Source organism: Cebus imitator, unplaced genomic scaffold (genome assembly GCF_001604975.1).
Source record: "Cebus imitator isolate Cc_AM_T3 unplaced genomic scaffold, Cebus_imitator-1.0 Scaffold108, whole genome shotgun sequence".
NCBI classification, from domain to species: domain Eukaryota; kingdom Metazoa; phylum Chordata; class Mammalia; order Primates; family Cebidae; genus Cebus; species Cebus imitator.
Window position 1 is genome coordinate 692,582 of NW_016107423.1, and position 25,233 is coordinate 717,814.

At 39.5% G+C, this 25,233-nt stretch overlaps 1 protein-coding gene across 1 annotated transcript in view; it reads left to right on the top strand.

Annotated features, from left to right (window-relative positions):
- Window positions 1-25,227, top strand: part of BRCA2 (BRCA2 DNA repair associated) — a 91,628-nt gene extending 66,401 nt beyond the window's left edge. Inside the window, exons 20-26 of the mRNA XM_037741800.1 lie at window positions 3,716-3,837; window positions 6,517-6,715; window positions 6,845-7,008; window positions 7,107-7,245; window positions 20,935-21,179; window positions 23,082-23,228; window positions 24,367-25,227. Coding sequence (XP_037597728.1) covers window positions 3,716-3,837; window positions 6,517-6,715; window positions 6,845-7,008; window positions 7,107-7,245; window positions 20,935-21,179; window positions 23,082-23,228; window positions 24,367-25,008 — 1,658 coding nt within the window. The 3' untranslated portion in view covers window positions 25,009-25,227. The remainder of the gene's footprint in view (window positions 1-3,715; window positions 3,838-6,516; window positions 6,716-6,844; window positions 7,009-7,106; window positions 7,246-20,934; window positions 21,180-23,081; window positions 23,229-24,366) is intronic.
- The last annotated feature ends 6 nt before the right edge of the window (window positions 25,228-25,233 follow it).

Genomic DNA, 25,233 nt, shown 5'->3' on the forward strand with positions numbered 1-25,233 from the left:
TTTTTGAGGCAGGGTCTTGCTCTGTTGCCTAGGCTAGAATGCAGTGGAGAGATTTTGGCTCACTGCAACCTCCACTTCCTGGTTTCAAGCAATTCTTGTGCCTCAGCCTCCCAAGTAGCTGGAATTATAGGTGTGCACCACCATGCCCAGTTAATTTTTGTATTTTTAGTAGAAATCAGATTTTGCCATGTTTACCAGGCTGGTCTTAAACTCCTAGCCTCAAGTGATCCACCCACCTTGGCCTCCCAAAATGTTGGTATTACAGGCGTGAGCCACCACACCCAGCCCAATCATTAAAGCTCTAAAATCTTCTTTGACTCCATGTCTCACATCCAGGGCATGCTGATACAAGGGGTGGGCTCCACGGCCTTAGGCAACTGTGCCCCTTTGGCTCTGCAGGCTACAGCCCATGCAACTACTTTCATAGGCTGGCATTGATTGACAGCCACACAGTGCAAGCTTTCAGTGGAGGACAGTGGCCTTCTTCTCACAGCTCCACTAGGCAGTTCCCCAGTGAAGATTTGGGGGTGGCTCCAACCCCATATTTTCCTTCCATACTGTGCTAACAGAGGTTCTCTATGAGGGCTCTGCCCCTGCAGCAGACTTCTGTCTGGGCATACTCAGGTGCTTCCATACATCCTCTGAAGTCTAGGCAGAGGCTGCAAGCTCATTTCGTCTTTTGCATGCCCACAGGCCCAACTCTACATGGAGACCACCAAGGCTTAGGGCTTGTGCCCTCTGAAGCAATCACCCAATCTGTACCTTGGCCCTTTTCATCCATGGCTGGAGCTGGGGCAGTTGGGACACAGGACATCATGTCCTATGGCTGCACAGAGCAGTGAGGCCCTGGGCCCAGCCCACAAAACCATTTTTCCCTCCTAGGCCTCCAGGCCTGTGATGGAAGGGTTTGCAGGGAAGATCTCTGATATGTCTTGGAGACATTGTCTCTGTTGTCTTGGCTATTAATGTTTGTCTCCTCATTACTTATGTAAACTTCTGCAAATGGCTTGAATTTTTTCCTAGGAAATGGATTTTTCTTTTCTGCTTCATGGTCAGGCTGCAGATTTTCCAAACTTTTATGCTCTGCTTCCCTTTTAAATATAAGTTCCAATTTCAAACCATCTTTTTGTGAATGCACATGACTCTGTGTTTCTAGGAAAAGCTAGATCAGCCCTTGAACACTTTGCTGCCTAGAAATTGCTTCTACAAGATACCCTAATCATCTCTCTCAAGTTCAGTATTCCACAGATCTCTAAGTCAGGGGCAAAATGCCACTAGTGTCTTTGCTAAAGCATAGCAAGAGTGACCTTTGCTTCACTTCCCAATAAGATCCTCATTTCCATCTGAGACCACCTCAGCCTGGACTTCATTGTCCATATCACTGTCAGCATTTTGGTTAAAAGCATTCAACAAGTCTCTAGGGAGTTCAGACTTTCTCACAGCTTCCTGTCTTCTTCCAAGCCCTCCAAACTATTCCAACCCTCTGCCTGTTACGTAGTTCCACAGTCCACATTTTCAGGTTATCTTTATAGCAGTACCTCATTCCTTGTACTAGTCCTTTGTATTAGTTCATTCTCATGCTGCTATAAAAAATACCTGAGGCTGGGTAATTTGTAAAGGAACACGGTTTAATTGATTCACAGTTCCACATGGCTGGGGAGGCCTCAGGAAACTTAAAATCATAGTGGAAGATGAAGGAGAAACAATTACCTTCTTTACAAGGTGGCAAGAAAGAGTACAGGGGAACTCTCACTTTTAAAGCCATCAGATCTTGTGAGAACTCCTTCACTATTACATGAACAACATGGGGGAAACTGCCTCCGTGATCCAGTCACCTCCCACCATATTTGTCCCTTGACATGTGGGGATTACAATTCAAGATGAAATTTGGGTGAGGACACAGAGCCAAATTATATGAAGCTCCTCATCATTTAAGTTTTATTGTGACATGGCAATAATTCAGTCACATCATCAGACTTAACTTCTAATTCTAGTTCTCCTGCTATTTCTACCACATAGGCAGTTACTTTCCTCCACTGAAGTCTTGAACCCTCTCCACAAAGTCATTCATGAGGATTGGAATCCACTTCTTCTAAACTGGTTAATGTTTCATGATATTTTGACTTCCCATGAAACACTTACACGTTGTTAATGGTATCTAGAATGGTGAACCCTTTCTGGAAGGTTTTCAATTCACTTTACCTATATCTATCAGAAAAATCACTGTGGCAGCTATTCTTTATAAGACAAGTTTCTTTTGTTTTTGTTTTGTTCTGTTTGAGATGGAGTCTCGCTCAGTCACCAGGCTGGAGTATAGGTGGTGCAGTCTCAGCTCACTGCCAGGTTTCACCTCCCAGGTTCAAGTGATTCTCTTGCCTCAGCCTCCTGAGTAGCTGGGACTAAAGGCCCACGCCACCACACTCAGCTAATTTTTGTATTTTTGGTAGAGAAAGGGGTTTCACCATGTTGACCAGGATGGTCATGATCTCTTGACCTCGTGATCTGCCCGCCTCAGCCTCCCAAAGTCCTGGGATCACACGCATGAGCCACCACACCTGGCCGACATGTTTCTTAAATAATAAGACTTGAAAGTTGAAATGACTCCATGATCCATGGGCCACAAAATGGGTATTGTGTTAGGAGACATGAAAATAACATTAATCACTCTATACATCTTTATCAGAGCTCTGTGACAGAGACATGATATGAACACATACTGTTGCAAAAATGGCACCAGTAGGCTTGCTCAACATAGTTTCCACAAACCTTCAATTTGTGTTTTTAAAAAATGCATTATCTGTGAAGCCCAATAAAGTACAATACATTAAAACAAATATGCCTATACTTAATTTACAAATTACTGTAATTAAACTCTGTATGACTTTTTTTTTTTTTTTTTTTTTTTTTTTTTTTTTTTTTTTTTTTTTTTTTTTTTTTTTTTTTTTTTTTTTTTTTTTTTTTTTTTTTTTTGAGACGGAGTTTCTCACTTGTTACCCAGGCTGGAATGCAATGGCGCAATCTCTGCTCACTGCAACCTCTGCCTCCTGGGTTCAAGCAATTCTCCTGCCTCAGCCTCCCAAGTAGCTGGGACTACAGGCATGCATCACCATGCCCAGCTAATTTTTTGTATTTTTAGTAGAGACAGGGTTTCACCATGTTGACCAGGATGATCTCGATCTCTTGACCTCGTGATCCACCCGCCTCGGCCTCCCAAAGTGCTGGGATTATAGGCGTAAGCCACCGCGCCCGGCCTGTATGACTTTTTTTTAACCATGAGTACACTAGTTTCAAATTTTCCTAGAAAACTTTTAGCAGGCCAGGTGTGGTGGATTACACCTGTAGTCCCAGCGCTTTGGGAGTCCAAGGTGGGTGGGTCACTTGAGGTGAGGAGTTCGACCCCATCCTGGCCAATACGGTGAAACCCCATCTCTACTAAAAATACAAAAATTAGCCGGGTGTGTGTCTGTAATCCCAGCTACTAGGAAGGTTGAGGCAGGAGAATCACTTGAACCGGGAGGCGGAGGCTACAGTGAGCTGAGATCACACCACAAAAAAAAAAAAAAGAAAAAAAAGAAAAATTTAAATGGAAAAAAAAAAAAAAAAAAAAAAAAAACTTTTAGCAGATAAATGGTTTCTTATTTTTGTTTTTGCATGGTTCTTTAGTTTTATCTTTGTTTAAATTTAGTTTAGTTAATTAGTAATTCTTTTTTCTTAGAAAACACAACAAAACCATATTTACCATCACGTGTACTAACAAGACGGCAAGTTCATGCTCTGCAAGATGGTGCAGAGCTCTATGAAGCAGTGAAGAATGCAGCAGACCCAGCTTACCTTGAGGTGAGAGAATAAGAGGGCATATAATGATGCTTGATGATCATTCAAGGTGGGAAGCTATTTTAGAGTCTCCGGCCATACCAGGAAGGAGTATGTCGAAATGCTGAATTTCTCAAAGAGGATGTGTACATTTCTGGGGTTTTCATTGGTAGGCCAAACAAGTGTGGTGGTTTGTTTTCAACTCTATACCAAGTAGAGGATGGGAGCATTTTAGAATTTTATATATTAAATAAATTTGGTTTAAAATGCAGGCAAAACTTATTTATTTTTGTCCCTCCTGTACTCTGAAGGAAAAAACTTTTTTAAGATAAAACAAGTATCTTCAAAGTAATGACTTAGTTTCCATGTTCTTAGCTGTTTCTCGGGTTCTACCCTGAGTATACTTGATAATCCTCTACCTTAAAGGTACTTGGGTAGAAATGTTTCAGAAGCACTAAACTATTAGAAGTAGCATAGGCTGGCTGGATGTGGTGGCTCATGCCTGTAATCCCAGCACTTTGGGAGGCTGAGGCAGGCGGATCACCTAAGGTCAGGAGTTTGAGGCCAACATGGTGAAACCTGTCTCCACTAAAAATACAAAAATTAGCTGGGCATGGTGGTGGGCACCTGTAATCCCAGCTACTCAGGATGCTGAGGCAGGAGAATTGCTTGAACCCGGGAAGTGGAGGTTGCAGTGAGTGAAGACGGCGCCACTGCACTCCAGCTTGGGCAACAAGAGCAAAACTCCATCTCAGGAAAAAAAAATATATATATATAGCATAGGCTTTAGAATTGTGGTGTTCTCATTAGCAAAGTAAATGAGAATAAAATAGCTATGAAGTGGGCATAAAATGTTGTTTTAGGATCAAATGGATAATGTATATAAAAGTTCCATATAAATGTTAGTTACTATTATTAGAACATAATTTTATGTATTAAGATAAGTTACCTCCTAAATTTTTAGACACATAGATATCTAAAAAGAAAATCAAATTCTAAGATTAGGTTTGTTAGATAGGGAGGAAGGAGCAACTACTTTACCAGAACTACTTGTTGTTAATTGATTAATTTCATTTACCTGATGACTTAATAATCATGTGAATATAGCCTTAAATTTTTTAAATAGTGGGACTACTGAATAAACAATATTTCATTAGTAATGTAAGCAGTGCTGTACTGAATAGAATTCCCTCCTGTTCTGAAATGTTACAATTTGGGCTCTCCCTATGAGAAGTGAGTCCAGTTTAAAAACCTGTGAGTATACTTGCTGCAGATCTGAAAAACAAAGGCTTTATGATTCTTTCTTTAAAAATTATTTGCTTCGCTGGGCACGGTGGCTCGAGCCTGTAATCCCAGCACTTTGGGAGGCCGAGGCGGGTGGATCACAAGGTCAAGAGATCGAGACCATCCTGGTCAACATGGTGAAACCCCGTCTCTACTAAAAATACAAAAAAATATTAGCTGGGCATGGTGGTGCGTGCCTGTAATCCCAGCGACTCAGGAGGCTGAGGCAGGAGAATTGCCTGAACCCAGGAGGCGGAGGTTGCAGTGAGCCGAGATCGCGCCATTGCACTCCAGCCTGGGTAACAAGAGCGAAACTCCGTCTCAGGGGGAAAAAAAAAAAAAATTATTTGCTTCTATCTCTTATGATATTTGTTGAAGGTTGTGCATTCTGTGAATTATCATAAAGTTAGCTTTAATTTCATCCACAAAATTTAACAGTTTTTTTTTTTTGTCTGGACATCAGGGGGCAGAATTAGAGTAGGGCCTTTCCCCAGCCACTCTGTAACTGGATAAGTGATTTATTTCTTAGGGCTTCATTTCCACCTTCTAGCAAGGGAAAATCACGAGTGGGTTATCTTTAGGTTTCTAAGTGCCTATGAGTCTATGAGATTTGACTTTATTAAAGTTATCTTTGTATTTTTTTCTTTCTTTTTTTTTTTTTTGAGATGGAGTCTTGTCCAGTTGCCAGGCTGGAGTACAGTGGTGCGATCTCAGCTCACTGCAAGCTCTGCCTCCCGGGTTCAAGTGATTCTCCAGCCTGGGACTATAGGCCTGCACCACCACACCCAGCTACTTTTTGTATTTTTACTAGAGTCAGGGTTTCACCATGTTGGCCAGGATGGTCTGAATCTCTTGACCTCGTGATCCGCTCACTGTGGCCTCCCAAAGTGCTGATGTTACAGGCGTGGGCCACCACGCCTGGCCTAGGCATCCATTTCTGAAATTACACCCCTGGGACTAAGAATGAGGGTTCTAGGACCAACCTCTACCTATGTGGCTTGTGCAAATTAGTTTTTCTCTTTGTGCGTCAGTTTTATTACCTACAACATGGAAACAATGATATTAACTACATCATGGATTGTTGTGAAGATTAAGTGAGTTAGTACATTTACAACACATAGATCTATATCTCAAAATAGTAAGTATTCATATGTTAACCATCTATAATGTACATGGTGGTGATTATGATTATTAGAATACATTTATAACTGGAGGATCATTTTTGCCTTAGGGAAATAGAATTAGCAACAGTTTAAGGCACCTGAGAATATTATGTGAGAAACTGATTACATTAAACAAACCCTTAAAATGAACTCTAATTTTGTTGATTTGTCTCCTTTAAAGTGATCCGATTACAATAGATGGGACTTTTTGTTTTATTTTGATTGCTTTTTATTCCAATATCTTAAATGGTCACAGGGTTATTTCAGTGAAGAGCAGTTAAGAGCCTTGAATAATCACAGGCAAATGTTGAATGATAAGAAACAAGCTCAGATCCAGTTGGAAATCAGGAAAGCCATGGAATCTGCTGAGCAAAAAGAACAAGGTTTATCCAGGGATGTCACAACTGTGTGGAAGTTGCGTATTATAAGCTATTCAAAAAAAGCAAAAGATTCAGGTAAGTATGTAAATCCTTTGTTTTTATCACTTTTTAATAAAATAGTTAAAAACTTTGCATTTATTTTGAAATGAAAATTTAAATGATCACTTCTTCCCATTGTGTCTTTCTCATCTTTTCTCTAAACAGTTATATTGAGTATTTGGCGTCCATCATCAGATTTATATTCTCTGTTAACTGAAGGAAAGAGATACAGAATCTATTATCTTGCATCTTCAAAATCTAAAAGTAAATCTGAAAGAGCCAACATACAGTTAGTGGCGACAAAAAAAACTCAGTATCAACAACTACCGGTACAAACCTTTCATTGTAATTTTTCAGTATTGATAAGTGCTTATTTTATTAGTTTATGGAATCTTCATATATTGAATTTTTGTTTTGTTTTTTGTAGGCTTCAGATGAAATTTTATTTCAGGTTTACCAACCACGGGAACCCCTTCACTTCAGCAAATTTCTAGATCTAGACTTTCAGCCATCTTGTTCTGAGGTGGACCTAATAGGATTTGTAGTTTCTGTTGTGAAAAAAACAGGTAATACACAATATATTCAATTTTTTTATTGTTTTTTTTAAAAAACATTGTCTTTTGAAATCTCTTATGATTAGTTGGAGCTACCAGTTGGCAGATTTTCTAGCTAGTGATCTGAAAATAAGCCTCTTTGAACCTCTGATTTTTAATGAAAAGTAATTCTGTACTATTTCAGGGGAAAAATTTACATTCTATTCTATGCTACTTAATTTTATAGAAATAGAAATTGTCCTTAATTTTATTTTCTGCATTGTATGTTTTATTGATATTTCTAATGTATGTGTTTAATCCATCGTGGTGACATATTGGTGTCCTCCATTTATTTATTTGGCTATACACTCTGCTTTTCATTGTACAGGGCTATTTATTATCTCAGAGTCAAGCTTTTATTTTATTGAATATATGTTCTTACTAAGCTCAATAGCATGAATCTATTGTGAAGAATTCAAGAATGTTCTTCTGTTTGAGTTTTGTTTTCTTAGGAGTTATGCTGTTTCTCTTTTGCTGTGTTCCTTTCACATTTTTTAAATATGTTTGTGTTTGGTTAGCTATTTTTTAGTGCTCCGTGGGTTTTTGAATGTATTATATTAGTAAGCTATATTTTTCCCATACCATTTTATTTCATCTTGGTCGTATTTGGGTGATTCTTTTCACACATTTTATTGTTATTATTGAAGGTGGATAACTTTTGTTCATTTAATTCATCAATATTTAATGACTTTTATGTGCCAGACACTGTTTTAAGTGCTGGGTACATGGCAATTAACAAAACAGATAAGAATCCCTGCCTTCATGGAGTTTACATTATGGGGTTTGGGGGAGGGAGATCACAAACAAATAAGTAACATACATCCGTATAGTTTTCTTAGTGCTCAGAAAAAAAACTTAAGTGGATGGGAGGGGGGGAGTAATATCGGTGAAAAGAGAGGTATGTAATTTTAGAGTGAGAAGTGAGGAAAGAGACCTCCCTGGAAAGCTGACATTTGAGTGAAACTTGAAGGAATTGAGGGTGTGAGGTGAGGCATGTGGCCATCTGGGGAAGAGCTTTCCAGGCAATTACAAAGGCTGCGATGCAGCAGGATCATGCCTAGTGTGCTCTTAAGCATTGGCAGAAGCCAGAGAGTGAGAAGTAACAGCCAGGGACAGAGGCAGTGAAGAGCCAGGTCGTGTGGGGGTTCTTGTGTGGTCTGTAACTTCCTGTGATGACAGGAAGTCACAGGAAGGTTCCAGGTAGAGGGACACAGTCTGACTGGTTTTCACAGGATCACTCTGTCTGTTGTGTTGAGAATAGGCTGTAGGGGGCGCAAGGGTACAAACAAGCCATTTGGAGGCTCTTTGAAGCACTTAGGTAGAAGATGAGGATGAACTAGACAAAAGCAATGGAAGTAGTGAGAAGCTGTCAGATTCTTGTATTTTGAAGGTAGGGAGACAGTGCAGGATGGTGTGAGCATTAGGAAGAATGGAATTGCCACTTAGAAGGAAAGACTGAAAGAAAAGCAAGTATGTGGGGAAGTTCAGGAGCTCTGTTTTGGATAGCTAAGTTTTAGATGCTTATTAGGCGTCTAAGTAGAAACATCTACTTGACGGTTACATAGGAATCTGTTCAGAGGAATGGCTGGATATGAATTTGGATGTCATCAACTTACAGGTGATGTTTAAAGCCATGAGACTGGATAAGGTCATCGTAGGCATGGGAGCAGATAGAGAAGGGAAGAGATCCAAGACCTGATGGAAGCCTTTTATGCTTAGAAGCAGGGGAATATAAATATAAATGTAAAGGAATCAGTAAAAGAAATAGAGGAATGGGCAGAAAGGTCAGAGGAGTACTGGAGAGAGTGAGGTATGCTGAAAGCCAAGAGGAAGAAAAGAATTGTCGAGTAGTGAGAGTGATTAAGTCTGCCAAATGCTATTTTGTAGGATTGATAATGAAGTGAGTACCAAGAATTGATCATTGGCTTTAACACCATGGAGGAGCACTCTCAGTGAATTGAAGCGGGGCAGACGAAATGGAGGGAAAGGAGGAATGATAGCGAATATAGGCATTTCAAGGATTTTTGCTTTAAGAGATGAAAAGAAATGAATCAGTAGCCAAAAGGGGAATCAGGATCAAGAAAAAATTTGCTTTTTCAGATCAAAGTGCTAATAACTTACTGATGAGGTGCTGTATGCTGATGAGAAAGCCAATAAAGAAAGTAGAATGAAAGATGGAACAGCTGTGGGCACTGTTCTCAGATACTCTGTGGATATGGTATCCAGAAGCTGTCTTGAGATTGGCCTTAGTTAGCAGGAAAGACTGTTCATCTGTAACCACAGGAAAAAACAGTAAAGTATGTAGGTACAGATACCAGTGGAAGAGTTGGTATATGAGAGAAAACTTGTGGCAGACCTCTTTTGATTGCTTCTGTTTCCTCGCTGAAACAGGGAACAAAATCATCAGCTGAGAGTCAGAATGAAGAGAAGGGTGCTGAAGGTATGAGAGGAGAGAAAAGGCATGAAATAATTAAGAAAGTGATAGAGTGAATGACTAGGTAAATACATCATGACTGCCAGGGCCCACTGGAGGTTAGTGTTCATGAATATATTGTAGTTGTGTGACATTTTTTCAGCCATGTTCAGCTCTGATGGTGTGGGCATGAAGTAGTTGAAAAATGGAATTTAACCAGGGCTGTAATTTAGCTGGGTAAGTACTGCAAAGCAAGAAGGGTGAAGAATTTGAGAGTATATGCAAAAGGAGGATTTTAATAATTGACCTGGGGCGCAATGCAGAGCAAAGAAGAGACATTAGAAGAATGTGGATCAATGAACAGGAGGTAAGAACAGTTGGGCTGGGTGTGGTAGCTCACACCTGTAATCTCAGCACTTTGGGAGGCCGAGGCAGGCGGATCACAAGCTCAGGAGTTTGAGACCAGCCTGACCAACATGGTGAAACCCTGTCTATACTAAAAATACAAAAAATTAGCTGGGTGTGGTGACATGTACCTGTAATCCCAGCTATTCAGGAGACTGAGGCAGGAGAATCACGAATCCAGGAGGCAGAGGTTGCAGTGCGCCAAGGTCATGCCACTGCACTCCAGCCTGGGTGACAGAGCAAGACTCCATCTCCAAAAAAATAAATAAATAAATAAAAATAAACATGGATTGTAGGTCCCAGTGGGGCTGAAGGATTGAGTTAGGGTTTTAGAGAGTGTGAACTGGGCAGATCAAAGGTAGGTGGTTGAGGAAGGAGGTACTTGAAATTGAGATTCTGGGGGAAATGGAGTTATTGGAAATAAAAGTCTTGGGTATGTCCATTGGAGTGAGTTACCAATGGAAAATAGAGGACATGATCATTCAAGAAGAAAACAAGGAATCTGGGAGCCCATAGTATTGGAAGGATATGGGCTTCCATTATTACCAGGAAACAAGGCCATCGTCATGACAGAATGACAGTGTTTTGAGTTAACATCTTCAAGGAATGAAAGGGAGCGAGTGAGCTAGGGGTCAATAGATGCCTGTAGCAAGGAGCAGTAATGAATAACAGGGTCTGATAACATGAGATTCAAAACTGAGTGTTTTTAGAGTGGGAGGAGCAGCAGTGAAGCATGAAGAAGACATCTACTCCATCTCGGCCTCCAGTAGCAGAAGGTCTGCAGAGGCAGCTGTGCTGGCAGATAAGAACCTGGTTTGTTGCAACAAGATGGCAATGAAAGCACCTGCAGGAAAGGGTGAGGGAAGTGGAGAATCTACTGAGTTCCAGAGGGCCCAGTGAAAGGATTCCAGGAGATGGAGAGGTAGGAGGAGATGGTGCCCAGAAAGGCCACATCCAGAGCCTCCTGGAAACAGAAACCAGGGAATTTAGGATGACTGAGAGCCTGTGCTGCCTTTTTTAAATGTTTTAATATTTGTGTGTACATAGCAGGTGTGTCTATATATATATATATATATATGCATACATATATATATATATGCATACATATATATATATATGCATACATATATATATATATNATATATATATATATGCATACATATATATATATATATGCATACATATATATATATATATATGCATGTATGCATATATATATGGGGACTAACACCAGATTAGCTTTTGGCCCTAAGGCAAGATGTATGGGAGAAGAAAAAGTGGGGCGGCCTAGATGTCAGAGGAGTCTAGCTAAACCACTGAAGAACTGCTGCCTAATTCACAGCAACTATGAGTAAAAATACTGATGATCATCAGGTCAAGGATAGTCTGGAGCAGTTAAGATGTCACTTTACATGGGCGTTATCAAATGAAGACGATGAAATACCTGATTTGGAAAACAAAGTCTTGGACCAGATTGGGTTTCTAGACACCAAATACAGTAGGGGAATACACAACCTACTAGCATATGTGAAACACCTGGAAAGGCCAGAACAAGGAAGTGCTAGAGAACTCGAAAGAAGTTGAACACTTGATCCAGAAAGAACATGCCAGTTAGATGTGAGAAGTTTGGTGACCTGGGGCGACTTTGCCTGGGTGTATTGCCACATCAGCATACTGGCAGAAGACCAGACTTATCAGTTCTGCTCTTAGTTATTTCTTGTCTTCTGCTAGCTTTTGAATTTGTTTGTTCTTTCTTCTCTAGTTCTTTTAACTGTGATGTTAGGGCGTTGATTTTAAATCTTTCCCACTCTCTCCTGTGGGCATGTAGTGCTGTAAATTTCCCTCTTAAACACTGCTTTGGCTGTGTCCCAGAGATTCTGGTACGTTGTGTCTTTGTTCTTATTGGTTTCAAAGAACTTACTTATTTCTGCCTTAGTTTCATTATTTACCCAGTAGTCATTCAGCAGCAGATTGTTCAGTTCCCATGTGGTCATGCAGTTTTGAGTGAGTTTTTTTTATCCTGAGTTCTAATTTGATTGCATTGTGGTCTGAGAAACTGTTCGTTATGATTTCCATTCTTTTGCATTTGCTGAGGAGTGTTTTACTTCCAATTATGTGGTCAATTTTAGAATAAGTGCTATGTAGTGCTGAGAAGAATGTATACCCTGCTGATTTGGGGTGGAGAGTTTTATAGATGTCTATTAGGTCTGCTTGGTCCGGAGCTGAGTTCAAATCCTGAATATCGACGTTAATTTTCTGTCTCATTGATCTGTCTAATATTGACAATAGGGTGTTAAAGTCTCCCACTATTGTTGGATTGATCTCTTTACCATTATGTAATGCTCGTCTTTGTCTCTTTTGGCCTTTGTTGGTTTAAAGTCTGTTTCATCAGAGACTAGGATTGCAATCCCTGCTTTTTTTTTTTTTTTCTCTTTCCATTTGCTTAGTAAATATTCCCCCATCCCTTTATTTTGAGCCTATGCGTGTCTTTGCATGTGAAATGGGTCTCTTGTACAGCACACCAGTAGGTCTTGACTCTTTATCCAATTTGCCAGTCTGTGTCTTTTAATTGGAGCATTTAGTCCATTTACATTTAAGGCTAATATTGTTATGTGTGAATTTGTTCCTGTCATTATGATGCTATCTGGTTGTTTTGCCCATTAGTTGATGCAGTTTCTTCATAGTGTCAATGGCCTTTACAATTTGGCATGTTTTTGCAGTGGCTGGTACCAGTTTTTCCTTTCTATTTTTAGTGCTTCCTTCAGGGGCTCTTGTAAGGCAGGCCTAGTGGTGACAAAATCTCTCAGCATTTGCTTGTCTGTAAAGGATTTTATTTCTCCTTCACTTATGAAGCTTAGTTTGGCTGGATATGATATTCCGGGTTGAAAGTTCTTTTCTTTAAGAATGTTGAGGCCAGGCGCAGTGGCTCACACCTGTAATCCAGCACTTTGGGAGGCTGAGGCAGGTGGATCACCTGAGGACGGGAGTTCTAGACCAGCCTGACCAACATGGAGAAACCACATCTCTACTAAAAATAGAAAAATAGCTGGGCATGGTGGCACATGCCTGTAATCCCAGCTACTCAGGAGGCTGAGGCAGGAGAATTGCTTAAACCTGGAAGGCACTGGTTGCAGTGAGCCAAGATCATGCCATTGCATGCCAGCCTGGGCACAAAAGCAAATTTTTGTCTCAGAAAAAAAGTTGAATATTGGCTCTCACTCTCTTCTGGCTTGTATGGTTTCTGCAGATAAATCTGCTGTTAGTCTGATGGGCTTCCCTTTGTGGGTAACTGTACCTTTCTCTAAACTCTACCTTTCTCTGTGTCGGCCCTTAACATTTTTCCCTTCATTGCAACCGTAGTCAATCTGACGATTATGTGTCTTGGGGTTGCTCATCTTGAGGAGTATCTTTGTGATGTTCTCTGGTATTTCCTGAATTTGAATGTTGGCTTGTCTTGCTAGGTTGGGGAAGTTCTCCTTGATAATATCCTGAAGAGTGTTTTCCAACTTGGTTCCATTCTCCCCGTCTCTTTCAGGTATACCAGATGTATGTTTGGTCTTTTCACATAGCCTCATATTTCTTGGAGGCTTTGTTCCTTTTCATTCTTTTTTCTCTAATCTTGTCTTCAAGCTTATTTTATTAAGTTGATCTTCAATCTCTGATATCCTTTCTTCTGCTTGATCGATTTGGCTATTGATACTTGTGTATGCTTCACGAAGTTTTCGTGCTGTGTTTTCCAGCTCCATCAGGTCATTTATGTTCTTCTCTGAACTGGTTATTACAAGTTAGCAATTTTTGTAACCTTTATTCAAGGTTCTTAACTTCCTTCCATTGGGTTAGAACATGTTCCTTTAGCTTGGAAGAGTTTGTTATTACCCACCTTCTGAAGCCTACTTCTGTCAGTGCATCAAATTCATTCTCCATCCAGTTTTGTTCCCTTGCTGGCGAGGAGTTGTGATCCTTTGGAGGAGAAGAAGAGTTCTGGTTTTGGGAATTTTCAGCCTTTTTGCGCTGGTTTTTCCTTATCTTCATTGGATTTATCTACCTTTAGTCTTTGATGTTGGTGACCTTCGAATGGGGTCTTTGTGTGGATGTCCTTTCTGTTGATGTTGATACTATTCCTTTCTGTTTGTTAGTTTTCCTTCTTAACAGGCCCCCCTGCTGCACTCTGCTAGAGTTTGCTGGAGGTCCACTCCAAGACCCTGTTTGCTTGGGTATCACCAGCAGAGGCTGCAGAACAGCAAAGATTGTTTCCTGTTCCTTCCTCTGGAAGCTTTGTCCCAGAGCTGCACCTGCTGGGAGTTGTCTCCCAGTCAGGGGGCACAGGGATTAGGGACCCACTTGAGGTGGCAATCTGTCCCGTAACAGAGCTTGAGTGCTGTGCTGGGAGATCCACTGCTCTTGGAAATCCACCACTCTCTTCAGAACTAGCAGGCAGGAACGTTTAAGTCTGTTAAAGCTGTGCCCACAGCCGCCCCTTCCCCCAGATGCTCTGTCCCAGGGAGATGGGAGTTTTATCTATAAGCCCCTAACGGGGGCTGCTGCCTTTCTTTCAGAGGTGCCCTGTGCAGAGAGGAGGAATCTAGAGAGGCAGTCTGGCTACAGCAGCTTTGCTGAGCTGTGGTGAGCTCTACCCAGTTAAAACTTCCCAGAGGCGGGCCGGGCGCGGTGGCTCACGCCTGTAATCCCAGCACTTTGGGAGGCCGAGGCGGGTGGATCATGAGGTCAAGAGATCGAGACCATCCTGGTCAAAATGGTGAAACCCCGTCTCTACCAAAAATACAAAAAATTAGCTGCGCATGGTGGCGTGTGCCTGTAGTCCCAGCTACTCAGGAGGCTGAGGCAGGAGAATTGCCTGAACCCAGGAGGTGCGGTGAGCCGAGATTGCGCCATTGCACTCCAGCCTGGGTAACAAGAGCGAAACTCCGACTTAAAAAAAAAAAAAGAAACTTCCCAGAGGCTTTGTTTACTTTGTGAGGGGAAAACCGCCTACCTACTCAAGCCTCAGTAATGGTGGACACCCCTTTCCCAACCAAGCTCGAGTGCCCCTGGTCTACTTCAGACTACTGTGCTGGCAGTGAGAATCTCAAACCAGTGGATCTTAGCTTACTGGGCTCTGTGAGGGTGGGATTCACTGAGCTGGACCACTTGGCTCCCTGGCTTCAGCCCTCTTTCCAGGGGAGTAAACGGTTTCTCTGGCATTCCAGGCACCACTGGGGTATGGAAAAAAAAAAAAAAAAAAAAACTCCTACCGCTAGCTTGGTGTCTGCCCAAACAGCCACCCAGTTTTGTGCTTGAAACCTAGGACCCTGGTGGTGTAGGTACCCGAGGGAATCTCCTGGTCTGTGGGTTGCAGAGACCATGGGAAAAGTGTAGTATCTGGGTTGGAGTGTACCATTCCTCATGGCATGGTCCCTCACGGCTTCCCTTGGCTAGGGGAGGGAGTTCCTCAACCCCTTGTGCCTTCCGGGTGAGGCAATGCCCCACCCTGCTTCTGCTCGCCCTCTGTGGGCTCCACTCACTATCTAACCACTCCCAATGAGATGAGCCAGGTACCTCAATTGGAAATGCAGAAATCACCTGCCTTCTGTGTTGATCTCACTAGGAGCGGCAGACCGGAGCTGTTCCTATTTGGCCACCTTGCCAGCCATAAACTTTTTTTTTTTTTAATAAAACAGGCCTTGTGTTAGATGATTTTGCTCAACTGTAGGCTGATATAAGTGTTCTGAACACTTTTAAGATAGGCTAAGCCCTGATGCCCAGTAGGTTAGATGTATTAAATGCATTTTCAACTGACATTGGGTTTATTGTGACATAACCCCAACCTAAGTCGAGTAGCATCTGTGTTTCCAGATAAGGCTACATCCACAGGTACTGGAAATTGGTCACAATGCATCCTGTAACATGCTGGAACCTTTACTTATGTCTGTCAGTCCTGGTCATCTGTTTTTTCCCCTGCAGTTTTTTCTCATTTGTGTTCAGAAGAAGAAAAATGTAAAGATACCTCTTCTGTTTGCTTTTCTTCAGATTTAGGAATAATATAATTCTCAAAAATGTCATTTTACCAGTTTAGTTGGGGAAGGAGATTAGACTCTGAGCCTTCCTGTGCTTAGCTCTTGGCTCTATCCATAATCATCTGTTTCTTAATCACCAGAGTTTACACTTTATATCAGGATAGTCCTTGTTTCCTGGTAAATGTTTCCTTTTTAAAATTTAATTTGTTGTCAAGTGTTAACATTCTATTAGAAAATGTCAAGGAACCACTGTAAACCAGAAGTCTTTATCACTCAGATCTAGTCATGATGCCTCCCAGCTTAAAATCTTCAGTGGTTCCCTGTCCCTTAGAAAATGAAACCCAAACTCCTTTGTATACCCCTAGAACCATTCAGCTTACTGCCTTTTAAACCACTACCGTACACACCCCAGCTAAACTCTGTAATGTTAGGCTAATTCCTGTAATGTCAGGACTTTGGGAGGCTGAGGGAGGAGGCTCATTTGCGGGTCAGAGTTTGAGACAAGCAGGGCAACATAGCAAGACTCTGTCTCTATAAGAATAAAAACTAAATTAAAAAAAAAAAAACTTTGAAAATAATAATAAAACATAAACTGTACAGTTTCATATTCCTGATGCACTATAACAGTTAATGCTTCCTACCTTTAAAATGTTCTTTATTTTGCTTAGAATGCTCTTTTATTCTCCCCCTCTTGATGAATTCATCCTATTCATTATTTAGCTCAGATGTTACCTCAGATGCCTACAGTCTGGGATAGATCTTCCTTCCCCCAGCTTTTGAAGCATATTGTATATTTGACTGTTTTAGCACTTGTCACATGGTCCGTGATTCTACCTGTACCTTTCTGAATAACCCACCTACTAGCCCCAGTAATACAATGATCTCTTCAAGACAGGGACTCTCAATTTCTACTTCCACTTCTGATATAATGGGTTGAAGAAGGGGTCAGTTGTTGAAAACTCCAGGTATACAGTATCTCTCATACAGTCCTCATAGTCACACTGTTCATTTGCTATTATCATCCCACTTTACAATGGGGAAACTGGAGCTCAGAGAGGTGAAGTCGCCTGCTCAGGGTCACAGTGCTATAAGTTGATTTGAACTCATGCTTCCAGGCCCTAAATCTCTTACGTACTTTCTTATACTTCATGCTGACAAAAGCAAACTCAACATTTGAGAGTTGGGCCTAAAACAGGGACATCTGTATTTTTAACCTAATGCTTTGTTACTGTATTACAGAAACACTGTGACATATAATGAATTAATTAAATGAGATCATTTCTTAGGTTGGGAAAGATTTGTTTTGGGAAAGCCTGTTTAACTGGGAAACAGACTTCCAGATTTCATGTAGGATATTAGAAAATGCGCTTAGGAGCAGCACCTGTGAGAAGCAAATGCAGCAGGATTGGGCAGAGGGAGAGGAAAGGTTCAATCCCAGAGGACCTCTGGAGCTGGTGGCCCTTTGGAGTCATGCCAACCTGAGGCAAGAGCCAGTCATTGCATACTGGCTCCTCCAGGGAGCAGCACAGCCTTAAGCCAGACGATACCTTTCGACAGAGGGCAAGTCTAGGAAGGAGCTCAGAGGTGAGTTGTCAATAGCTAGCACTCCCTGAAAGCTGGAGGATCACATGCCTTGGTCCTGAAGGGGATCTGCACCTGCACCATGGCATCCACTCCAGATGGAATCTGTGACAGTGGTTTTATAAATTGCGAAGTCCTTGGTTGTTTCAATGAGATTTTCTGAAAGGAATTTAAAAGGATTAAATAATTCTATGCAAGTTCAAAGTAAGCCAGACCACAAAGTTGCAATACAATTTTCTTCTTATCCTTTTTATTTTTGTGAAGATTTACTTAGTGTCAGCATTCTAAAAGTATTACACTAACAATTTTTCCAATTGTTATCAGTCCTACAAGATGCATGGTAATTAAATAAGTAAGGCTTCCATTTCTTTTGATGGGATTTAATCCAGACATGAAACCTCCACTTATGAAAAAGTGAAATGAGGAAACTACACTGTTAGTTTACTTTTTATTTTTCTGTATTCTAAATGTTTTTCGGTAAACATGTATTTTATAATTGGGGAAAACAAGATAATTTGGGAGAATGACTGTACTATCATCAAGTTTTCAATATAATTAGAGGCAAATTCCAAAATTAGAAAATGGAACATGCTTGTGAAACTTATAATTTCTTTAAATAAATTTACTTGTAAAGTGAAAGAAAAGATGAACCATCACTTGCAATAGGATAAATCCTTATCTGAGAATGACATTTTCATTCCCTGTTATTTACAAGGGATACATAATTCTCAGTAACGAAAACAAGAAAGTATAAATAGTAGAATTAAATGCTTAGTGCTTCTTCCAACTCTAGCTTTCCTTGCCTCAGTTCTATCCTGGTTTATCCAAGGATAGAATGGATAACACCTACCCATCTTTCACATTAGAGTTTTATAACTCTTCGCCAGGCACAAGGCTCACACCTGTAATCCCAGCACTTTGTGAGGCCAAGGCAGACCAGGAGTTCAAGACCAGCCTGGACAACATGGTCAAACCCTGGCTCTACTAAAAATACAAAAATTAGCTGGGCATAGTGGTACTCACCTGTAATCCCAGCTACTTGGGAAGCTGAGGAGGGAGAATTGCTTGAACCTGAGAGCGGAGGTTGCAGTGACCCAACATTGCACCACTGCACCCCAGCCTGGGCCTCAGAGCGAGACTGCATCTCAAAAAAGAAAAAATTATAACTCGTTATTTTGAACTAATTTCAGACCTTTAACAAGTTGCAAAAATCATGGAGTTTCCAAATATTCCTCACCTAGCTTCCCCTGATGTTAACATCTTGCATAACTGTAGTACAATTAGTCAGGAAGTTAATAGTGGTATGATTATTACCCATACTATAGATGTATTTGAAAATTTGAGTTTAAGGTATTTTACCCTGTTTCTCCTTTTTTATTCTGGGATCCCACGTTGCATTTAGTCATTTTTTTTCCTCTCTATTTTCTACCAATCTTTAACAATTCCTGCCTTCTTTTTCATGATCATAATGCTTTTGAATAGAATGATCAATTATTTTGTAGCATTCCCCTCAGTTTGAGTTCGTCTGGTGTTTTCTCATGACTAGGATGAAGTTAGGCATTTCTGGCAAGACTACCATTGAAGTGGTGATGTGTCTTTCTCGTATATCATATCAAGGGGTTAATGATGTTGCTTTTAATCACTTGGTTGAGGTGCTATCTGCTGGGTTTCACCTCTGTAAAATAACTTCCTCTTTCTTTGTAGTTAATAAGTATCTTGGGGGAGATTCTTTGAGAATGCGAATCCTATTTCACATCAAACTTAATTAATTTAGCATTCATCTGTTGATTTTGATTTCAACAATTATTACTGTGGTATTAGCCTAATTATGATTTTTCCCCCTTTCTTTCCTTCTGCATTAACTGGAATTCATTGGAATTCTGTAAGGAAAAGCTATGCCCTTTCCTCCAGTGTATTTATTTGGTTATTTATATCAGTCTAGACTTAACATTTATTTTATTCTGCAGGTTAAAATTTAGTACCTTCATTATTTTATTGTTATGCTTTTTCTTTTATTATTTTTTTTTTTTTTAGTTTTGGACATTAGGAGCTTTTTCACATGGACTCCTGTGTTCTTTCAACAAGGTTTCTTCATTTTTTGAACACTTGCTTATTTTTTGGCATCACAAGATGTTCCAGGTTCATCTTGTATGTTCCCTTCCCCAGTCTTGGAATCAGCCATTTCTCTTGTCTCCTTTTTTAGTAGAAAATGGTGTTTAGAACTAAGATCTGGTTGCTAGATATGCTCATTATTTTGCTGTGGAGGATCAGTACTGCCAGGCCCTCTGAGCAGACAGAGGTGGGAAGTGTTTGTTGTCCATTTTGGATTCCCTCATGTCTCATATCTAGTTGGATTTGTTTGTTGATTGGTTTATTGGGTATGTGAAGGGTATGTGAAATATCACTGTGGTTCTTGGAGTCAGACCTCTACGAAAAGATGTACTTAATGTCACTTCCTTCTTATCCCTGCAGTCCCAATCCTAATCCTCCTTCCCCACCCTGTTTCTTTACTTTCTGGTTTATCCTTCCTGTATTTCTTTTGCTCAAATGAACAGGTACATGTATATTTTCTTATATCCCCTTCTTTCTTATAAGAAGGGGAGCCTACTCTAGCCTTTCTTTTATGCTTTTTTTTTTTTTTTTCGCTTAACACTGTATCTTGGAAATCAGTTCATAGAGATCGTCCTCACTCTTTTTTACAGCTATGTGGTACACCACTGTTTAGATGTACCATTGTTTTATTAGCTCATGTACCCTGTATATGAGCTAATAAAAGCGGCTTCCAATATTTTATAATTATAGTTTTTCAGTGAGTGACCTTGTTCACAGGTGTTTTCGTGAACCTTATGTTCATGTGTATTTTACTGTTACTAGAGGTCTATCTTCAGAGTGGAGTACAAGAAATGGGATTACTGGGTGGAAAGGTAAATACATATGTAGCTTTGCTAGGTATTGCCAAATTTATCTCCAGAAAGGTTGAACAAATCTGTACTCCTATCAGCAATGTATACGTATACCTGCTTCCACATGACCTCGGTAAAAGAATGTGTTGTCATATTGGTATTGAAATTTTAGCACTGTAAGTAGTAGGTCATTTTGGAAAACCTGAGCTTTCACCAAATTCAGCTATTTTGATTTGCTTTTACTGTTAGCATATACCAAAATAAATAGGCATGTTAGAGGTTCCTTGCATCTTAAAATTTATCTAACACATCTATAATGATAACATTCTTTTTTTTTTTATTCTAGGACTTGCCCCTTTGGTCTATTTGTCAGATGAATGTCATAATTTATTGGCAATAAAGTTTTGGATAGATCTTAATGAAGACATTATTAAACCTCATATGTTAATTGCTGCAAGCAACCTCCAGTGGCGACCAGAATCCAAATCAGGACTTCCTACTTTATTTGCTGGTGATTTTTCTGTGTTTTCTGCTAGTCCAAAAGAAGGCCACTTTCAAGAGTCATTCAACAATTTGAAAAATACTGTTGAGGTAAGGTTACTTTCCAACATTGCGGTATTTTTCTATTTTGACAGTCAAGTATCAAGGAAATAGCTTTTATACAAATTGGATAGTTGACATAGTATGTGAGATAAAGTTTCATCATGTACTTATTAATTGCCCGTAAACCTCAGGAGATAGGGGAATGGGGAAATGACAGCAACCAGAAAGAGAAGAATGACTTGAAGGGACATGAGTTAGGAGAAATTGTGAAAAAGATGTTCAGAAATATAGACTATGTAAGCAAACTGGAAACTGGTGACAATAATATGAGTTACCCATGGTTTGCAGCAGTTGCCAGTGGGATTAGTTAATAATATGGAGACTACAAGTTTAAACTCCGATTTACACAGACTGTATTTCTTTGATTTGAATTAATCTCAAATAGGAGACACTGAAATTATTGTCCGTAGGTCATGTATGCATTTTCTGCTTAAATCTGTATATACATTATATAATATTAGCTGGTGTTTATTGAGTACTTACGTGTCAGACCTTGTTCTAAGCCTCTGATTAAATTCTCTCACAACCCTATAAGGTAGGGAACTGTTTTTCTATTTTATCAGTGAGAAACAGGCTAAATGGCTTGCCTTAGGTCAAATGCCAGTTAGTAAAACTAGGATTCATGTTTAGGCCATCTGAATGCAGAACCCTAACTAGGAACTGCTATCCAATGCTGCTTCCAGGTAAAATTTTAGATTTCGTGAATTGGTAACTAGTGAAGAATTCACAAAAAATAAGTCTCTTAATTCTATAGTATTTGAAATGTGTGTTATTCAGAATTGATATAAAAATATATTTAAAAGCATTAGAGTAGCTAACTGTTTAAAGAAAGCTGTGTTAGTATTTTACCTAAAGACTATGCATAGGCAATAATGCTCTTCTATATCTAGTTCCTAAATTAGGGGTGGGAGTTGTATTCATTATTTAGCTCTACTGTTTACACCCCAGATTTTCTTTTTCTTTTTCTTTCTTTTTTTGGAGACAGAGTCTTGCTCTGTTACCCCCAGGCTGGAGTGCAGTAGTGCAATCTCAGCTCATTACAGTCTCTGCCTTCTGGGCTCAAGCATGCCTCAGCCTCCCAAGTAGCTGGGGCTACAGGTGCATGCCACCATGCCCAGCTAATTTTTGTATTTTTAGTAGAGACACGGTTTCACCATGTTGGACAGTCTGGTTTTGAACTCCTGGCCTCAAGCAATCTACCCACCTCAGCCTCCCCAAGTGCTGGGTTTATAGGCATGAGCCACCGAGCCTGGCCTGCACCTCACATTTTCTCTGAGACATGTTCAAAGGCAGTTCACTAATCCTGCTGTAGAGACAACTGTCATTTACTTAGCATTTTAAAGTTTTACAAAATACTGTCATGAATTAGGTTAAACCATATGAAACTGCTGATATTTGACCAGTTGTGACTTCTCAAATAACAGTTTCATGTAGTTTAACCTATACATTATTCAAATAATTTTTGGAACAGATGTGGGGTAGGTGAGGCAATTCTCTCTTTTCACTAACTTAAGAAGTACCTTTATAGATGTGAGATGATTCCCAGCTGTTAAGTAGTAAATAGAGCTGGGACTTGGGCCCCAATCTTCCAGCTTCAATTCAGTATCATATGACAGTTTGCTGATTAAACTAAATGGCTGGAGAGATCTCTTTCCTTCATACACACACACTTTTTCTCTCATCCCCTCTCCCTATCAACTAGATTCCCCAAAATCACTGATAATGGTTTTGTAATTTTGCATATGCCTGTTTGACAGTTGGTGTCACATTTTGGGTGTCTCATTCATTTTTGGTCTGAACTTTTCATTTCTGCTTTTAAAGGAAATACTTTCAGAAACATAAATATTTGGGTTTGCAATTTATAAAGCAGCTTTTCCACTATTTTCTTAGAATATTGACGTATTTTGCAATGAAGCAGAAAACAAGCTTAAGCATATACTGCAAGCAAATGATCCCAAGTGGTCCACCCCAACTAAAGACTATACTTCAGAGCCACACACTGCTCAAATCACTCTTGGTACAGGAAATAAGCTTCTGGTAAGTTAATGTAAACCTAAGTAATATCATAAATATTATATATGGAGGCCATCGTATATTCTGTTGTATACCTAGTAAACATGGTAAAATGTAATTAAACTTAATTAGAAAGTGCGGTGGTTTTGTGGCTCCTATAAGTATAGACTATTTAGAAATTTTATTTATTGAAGGAAGATATGAAACTTTGGGTGCAAACTTTCCAATTAAGTGCTTTCATTTACATGTGATTGAAAAGTGTTTTTTGCCTATTTCTTTTAGTGTTCCATACAATTAGGGTTGTTTCTAAGCTGTTTAAGTGGTTAAATCAGAGTAGATGCAAATCAAGCTACCGTCTTTAATACTGGCTAATAGCGCATTCTTAAATAGCTAATATTTGCTAAATGTATCTATATTTACTCATTTAATCCTCATAACAACCCTATGAGATAAAACCTAAGTCCTCACTTAACATTGTCAATAGGTTTTTGGAAACTGATTTTAAGGAAGTGTTGTATAACAAAACCATATTTTTTTCTCATCAGTGTTCTAACAAAATGATGTTGAAGGAAATGCCATTGCTCAAAGACCTGCTATACGTTGTTTGACTCAAAGTCACAGTTTCCAAGAACTTACTAGTGACATTAAGTGAGGACTTTACTATATTATCCTCATTTTATAGATGAGGAGAGTATGGCATAGAGAGAGGTTAAGCAATTGCCTAGTAAGTTCCCAAAGCTAGAAAAGTATTAGAACCCAGGTAGTGTGTGTTCTTAAGATGGCTTTAAAATGTTTATCTTTGTTTAACCTGTTAATAATAAAAAAGATTAAAGCATAAGTTGACATCCCCTACCTCCTTTTTTTTCTTTTTTATTTTTAATTTAAATTTTTAAGTCTCATGAAATCTGACCCTACCTCCTTTTTTACTATGATTACTCTTCATCTTTCTTTCTTTTCATATCATTGTATATGCTCTTATGCAAAATTATTTCCTTCTAGAATAGGGATAATATGAACTGAAATTATCTAACCTATTAGCAATCCGGGGAGGGAGACTGTGTTTGATATTTGTGTGCTTAAATATTTTCAATGAAAAGTTACTTTGATTTAGTTTTTTATGTTAGAACATAATTATGATAGACTACTTAATTTTTTTTAACAGATGTCTTCTCCTAATTGTGATATAAATTATCAAAGTCCTTTATCACATTGTATGCCCAAAAGGAAGTCTGCTTCCACACCTGTATCAGCCCAAATGACTTCAAAGTCTTGTTGTAAAGGGGAGAAAGAGATTGATGACCAAAAAAACTGCAAAAAGAGAAGAGCCTTGGATTTCTTGAGTAGACTGCCTTTACCTCCACCTGTTAGTCCCATTTGTACATTTGTTTCTCCAGCTGCACAGAAGGCATTTCAACCACCAAGGAGTTGTGGCACCAAATACGAAACACCTATAAAGAAAAAAGAATTGAATTCTCTACAGGTGACTCCATTTAAAAAATTCAGTGAAATTTCTCTTTTGGAAAGTAATTCAGTAGCTGATGAAGAACTTGCTTTAATAAATACCCAAGCTCTTTTGTCTGGTTCAACAGGAGAAAAACCATTTATATCTGTCAGTGAATCCACTAGGACTGCTCCCACCAGTTCAAAAGATTATCTCAGACTGAAAAGATGTTCTACTACATCTCTGATCAAAGAACAGGAAAGTTCCCTTGCCAGTACAGAAGAATGTGAGAATAATATGCAGGACACAAGTACAACTGAAAAATATATCCAAGCATTTGCAAAGGTGACAACAAATTATTGACGCTTAACCTTTCCAGTTTGTAGGACTGGAATATAATTTCAAACCACACATTAGTACTTATGTTCCACAATGAGAAAAGAAATTAGTTTCAGATTTACCTAAGTGTTTGTATATCATATGCTCTTTGCTTAATTATGTATTGGTATACTTTTATTTCAGTTGCATATCTTAAAATTGAATGTGCCTTATTAACTAATCAAGAAAAATTGGCTGAGCTCAGTGGCT